Here is a 5,789-nt window from a genome sequence, read left to right as displayed (position 1 = left end):
GTTTTAGACACTTTCTACTGCGTTTTAGCCGAAACGAATAGCACCACGCGATTCTACGGGCGATTCTGCCTCAGACACTGCAATAAAAAAAATGAAAAAGTTGGTCATCCACCGAGGTAAGTTTTCCAGAGGCTCACCACTTCGTCAATATCTCGTGTCCGAAGGTGTGCAAGGGCTCAAAACGAAGCCAAGATACATAGGTTTGTGTTGGTGCGCCTAAATCGCGATTCGTACCTAGGTTGATTAGTATACTTATGTTTCACGCGGTCTCATTTTATAGATGGTACCCTTGGATAGTGATTCCTTCGGATAGTGATAAAATGGATTCAAAGACGATTGTGTTCATGGGCCACACTTTCTGTCGTGACAAAATTCTTGTCCAATTTTTTTTCATGCCACCGTCCAAAAAGGAGATAGAGCAAACGCAGTTTAATGCAATCTATAATTAATAAGTATCCAGTGTTCGTTCAAGTACCAGAGGCTGAATGCTATCTACTTCTTCTGGTGGTTGACGAAGCGCAGAGTCAGTAGACCAAGCACACGGTACACCACGATGAAGCCCAAGACGAAGCCAAAGTTCTTGTAGATTTCGCTGTGCTTCATCAGGAACACATCCTCGAGGTAGTCCTTCACCGTCATATCTTCGGGAAGCGAAGGTGGCAATCCAGTCATGACCTGGCAGCCAACTTCCGAGCCATCGCCGTCACCTGGACAGTCACCAAAGACCAGCGACGCCACCAAAGTTAACGAGTACTTGTGCGGTGTAGTGTGGTACAGCCCTGAGGGATCGACGCTCCAGGAGGGTTGAAGCCGTTGAACAAAAAGAAGATTGTCTGCAACAGCACACCAAAGATCGTAGCCACTTCGACAGTCGGCAAGAGATACGACATGAGTTGGCCGAAGTATGCTTGCCACAGCACGTGCATGGACAGGTGGAGCCAATAGGCGAAGAACGTAGTCGCATCCGTGAAGCCCACCATGGGGAAGTACAGAGCCATGAAGAATAGCGTGCCGAAAAAGACGTACGGGATCTCTACTAGGGTCGATCCAACGAAATACCAGAGCGCGTTGTACGTCTGCGACGCACGTTCACGGTAGAAGGCCAGACGATCTTCCGATGCAGTGGGCATGACACTGCTGAAGGAGATAAACCCAATGAAACCCGTCGTACAGAACAACATGCCCATGCCGGAGTTGATACCAGCGTACGACGTGTACTCGGCGTCGATGTATGTGATACCGAAGACCAGTCCGAGGATAAGGAACAAGCTGAATCGCGTCAAGTTGTACGACGCCGTACGCCAGTACATGCGGAAGAACCGCTGGAGAAGGAATCTGGCCTGCGTCATCTCTGTCGCAGCACGTTTGTCACTGAACGTCAGCTCAGGGAAATCGGGAGACGGATGAGACACACCCTCGCGATCCAAGTTTGACTGGAGGTATTCGAACTCCTTACTCGACTGGAAGACCTTGACGAAGTCGGTCCTGTCGCCGTTGCTGTTGCCCACACCAGCACCGATGACTTCCAGCATCCAAGTTGCAGGGTTGTAGTTGTCCTCAAGATTCGCCACGCCGTCGATTGACTCGAAGTACGCGATCATCTTACTAGCGTTCTTGCCAAGTTCACCTGCGAACACCGTCTGGCCACCACGCTTTAGTAGCAGAAGACTGTCGAACACGCTAAAGACCTCCGTCGACGGCTGGTGGATCGTGCACACCACGGTACGTCCCGTGTTCGCCACCTTCCGGACGCCGTCCATGATGAGCTTGGCAGAGCGAGCGTCCAGTCCACTCGTCGGCTCGTCCAGGAACAACACACTCGGTTGAGCTGCCAGTTCCACGCCAATAGTCAATCGCTTCATCTGCTCCACGGAGCTGCCACGGATGATCTGGTCGGCGATCGGGTGCAAGTCCAGCAATTCCAAACACTCGTTCACCGAGTCATACTTGAAGCTGTCGGGCACATCGGCTCCCTGACGCAGGAAGGCACTGAACGTCAGCGCTTCACGAATGGTAGCCGACTCAGAGTGTATGTCCATCTGCTCGCAGTAGCCGGTGGATCGACGGATAGCCAGGTCAGTAGCCGGGTAGCCATTCAGTAGAATTTGACCGGTGATCTTGCCTCCAGTCTTCCGTCCTGCGATGACGTCCATGAGCGTCGTCTTACCGGCACCTGATGACCCCATAAGTGCCGTGATGGTACCGGGTAGAGCATATCCACTGATACCCTTGAGCAGGTCGATGGTTTCCTTGGGGTTGGCCGGGTCCGGCACGGTGTACCACAGATCCTTGAACGCGATCGTGACCGGGATAAAGTGCTTCTCGCTGTAAGGCGTCACCGTCACTGCAGTCTCACCATTAGCCTGCGAGCTACGTGGAGTCTTGAGGAGTCCGTAGTCATCAGACACGTCTCCCTTGTTCTCATTATCCAGCGTCACGTTCTCCGGACTCTCGAAGCGGCGATACTCGAGTGAAATGTACGACAGGAACATGCAGAAGACGTACGCTCCTGCCATGAAGACCATGCCGTACCACAGCCAGAACTTGTCGGTCGGCACTTCGAACGTCGTCAACGAGTACTCGCCCATAGTCATGTTGAAGTCGGCGCAGTATTCAACATCGTTGTACACACAAACGTCAAAGCTATCGTCCGTGTACTGGTTCACAGCCAGCGCTCGGACCCCCCAGGCCATGGGGTTGATCCAGTAGATCCAGATGAGGTAGTCTGGGATCTGGTCCTTGGTGATGACGAAGCCGGCGAACAGGACGAAGAAAAGGATGGAGACCATGGACAATGGGTTGGCCACATTCAGGTCTGGAGACGCGCACGACAGGAAGAAGAACCACGCAGCCATCGCCAAGTTCGTCAGGAACAACATCAACTCGAAGAGGAGGAAAGCCTCGACTGTGGACACGTAGCCACACATCCAGTATAGAATGGAGCCAAACACCAGACTCTCAGCGAACCCCAAAGGGATCTGGCTCACTGAGTTCGACAAGACAAACGAAGAGGTGCGGAAGAAATTGGCTCGACGTTGCTTGTAGAAGACCTCGCGGGCTGCCATGAACATTGGGATCTGAGCCTGTTGTCCGAGTGACACGAACATGACAGCGTTGAAGATGATGCCCATCACAAGCTGCGCGTTGGTCTCGTCGAACTGGTAGAAGACACTCGAGTAGAGCAGCCCCATCAAGATGACCATGACGGAGCGACCGACCAGGAAGGCTGTGTCCCGCATCGTGAGTGTGATCTGACGCCGCACGACGCCCATGGTGCTGTCCCAGAAGTTCTGGTGGAATTCCGGGATCGGGTCGATGTGCTTGGTCTTGTCTTCGATGAGACTTGGGTGGACTGGACCGTGGAGATCTTCCATCATTCGTGCGTAGAGTCGGGAGCGAGTGAAGACGTCGGCGTACTGACTGGCCGAGCGAGGAATGTTGCTGGACGGCCTCGAGTTGACCTCGTACTGCGCCTGCTTGTCTGTACCCAAGTCCAGTAGGAAGTCGGCCACGTCGCGACGAGGAGGACACTTGAAGCCCAGACTCTCAAAGTAGCCCAAAGCCTCAGCACGAGGACCGTGGTACATGACGTGGCCCTCGTTCAGGATCACCACGTCGTCGAACAGGTCGAACACCTCAGGCGACGGCTGCAGCAGCGAGATCACGACCGTCTTGCGGAACTTCTTGGCGATACTGCGCTGCGTGGTGATGATGTCGAAGGTGGCGGCGCTGTCCAGTCCTGTGCTGATCTCGTCCATCATCATGACGTACTTGTTGCCGAACTCCATCTCGCCCGTGGTCACTCGCTTCCGTTCTCCTCCAGACACACCGCGGGTCATGGCGTCACCGACAATGGTGTTCTGACAGTTGTCGAGTCCGAGCTGCTGGATGACGATGTCCGGGTAGTGCTTGAACATGGCGCTGGCGGCATCGAGTGCGGCCTTGTTCTCCTCGGGTGTCCCACCGGCGAAATGCTGAGCGTCGCGCTCTGAGAAGCCTCCGCCACAACAGGCGTGTGCGAACTCGAGTGTCTCCTTGACGGTCAAGGAAGGATAGTGCTTGTCTCGCTGAGTGACGTACGAGACGAACTGTGGTAGACGTCGGAGCAACTCGTTGGCGGGAGCGCCGTTATAAGTGACTTCGCCCTCAATTGTCACGTTCTTCTGGGCGGGAAACCTTCCGCTTAGCAGCTTCATGAGCGAGGACTTGCCAGAGCCAGGTTGGCCCAGCACGAGCGTGATGGTTCCAGGTTTAAAGACCCCACTGACGTTCCTGAGGATCTGCTTCCTGACCGTGTGCTTCTTGGCGCCCAAACCTCGGACGCTCTTCATGAGTTCGTTGGTGAGCGTGGGCAGCTCGACTCTAATGTCGGTCTCATCCTTGACGACGATGTCAGCTGAGATAGAAACGTCCTTGAAGCGCACTTCCATCTGTGGCAGTGCGCGGCCTAGTGCCTTCTCCATGCGAGAAGCGACGTGGTCGTGGAGCGCCTGTGGCCCCTGCGCCATGAGCGTCTTGCCATTGTCATATTCGATGGTAGCTCGCGTTGGTGGGTTGGAGTCCGCTGGGTTTTTCCCTCCCATGATAACGTTTGGAAGTTGCTTCCTGAGTTTTTATCTTGGGTGAAGGGAGACGTTGGGCTGAAGACGCAATATCAAAAGTGCTGTTGGGCGGAGGCGTGTGGAAGGCACCATGGCGTGAGGGATGAAGTTAGACTTCCTTTTGCTATGATTTCCAGTCGAACGTACCCAACCAGTAATTATCCGTATGTAGCGACTGACTGAAGTTGAGGCGAAATGTCGCTGCAACCCCTCAAGATCGCGATTGCTTTTCCGTTTGATGATGATTGTGCGGAATAATCGAGTGAAGGTTGATGGACCTTCTGGTAAGTGCGACCATCACTCCTGGTAAACTGAATCTTGTTTCATGACAATGTACCGGTTTCGACTTGAAGACAGCTATTACTTCATACTACTTTAAAATGGGTGGCTTAGCCTTAATCTTATTGCTTCACTCGCTGCCTGTGTCGTTCAGAAGTAGGCGTTCCAGCGATTGTGCCACAGCTGCATGAACCACCATTTCTGCCACGCGCTCTTTACCATACCGGGATTATGAGTCCGAGAAAACATACCCTCTTCAGCGGGAATTAATACATGAATCAGTCAATATCTTCATTACTACTTCGACGTACTGTAAACCGAAATCATGCTAAGGGGGGTAAAATCTGCTTTCCTTTGAAATATCTGCTGGTAACATAACTGTAAGAACAGATTTGCTTGGCTTGGATATGACGTTAATATGTACATGTAGTGGGATTTCCAAGATACAGTACACTTTGGCGTACTCGGGTTTATGACATAAACTAGCCGTTCGCCGCCGCTACGCGGCGGAGTGGCATGGTTTGTTGGAGATAAGGTGGCCGCAAATGGAAGTGCTTCTTGGTGTCGCGTGCGCTGTAAGCGTCGCTCACCCCAGTACGCCGTGGCTTCGTGTACTTAACCCCTTACCATTCCGTAGTCTCATGTGGACCCGTATAATACCGTTGTTTGGTACGCTTCCGTTACCCCGTACTACAGGTTGGATGTCATGTTCTACAGTGGCCGGCGCTCTTCCGTGATCTTCCTGGCTTCGTGGATCCCTGCTCACCCGTGGCCCACGCTGCTTAGTGATTGTCCTGGATTTGTGGACTCATTCTCTCACAGTGCTTAGTGGTTGTGTGCTAGCTCCTTTGGTCTCAAGCGCTCCCGTAGTACGACCCTCTTTCGCGGCTGCTAGATATTCCGTGTTCT

At 53.2% G+C, this 5,789-nt stretch overlaps 1 protein-coding gene across 1 annotated transcript; it reads right to left on the bottom strand.

Moving 5' to 3' along the window:
• Nucleotides 1–743: 743 nt before the first annotated feature.
• On the bottom strand, nucleotides 744–4,583 carry PITG_07715 (ATP-binding Cassette (ABC) Superfamily; the record flags this gene model as incomplete). The annotated part of the gene is made up of 1 exon (XM_002904607.1): nucleotides 744–4,583. One exon carries the CDS (start codon nucleotides 4,581–4,583, stop codon nucleotides 744–746), a length of 3,840 nt encoding a protein of 1,279 aa, XP_002904653.1.
• Between the last annotated feature and the right edge of the window lie 1,206 nt (nucleotides 4,584–5,789).

The sequence above is a fragment of the Phytophthora infestans genome, genomic scaffold, assembly GCF_000142945.1.
Source record: "Phytophthora infestans T30-4 supercont1.11 genomic scaffold, whole genome shotgun sequence".
NCBI lineage: Eukaryota > Oomycota > Peronosporomycetes > Peronosporales > Peronosporaceae > Phytophthora > Phytophthora infestans.
The sequence above is the reverse complement of the archived record's forward strand: the minus strand, read 5'-3'. Positions and strand labels throughout refer to the sequence as shown.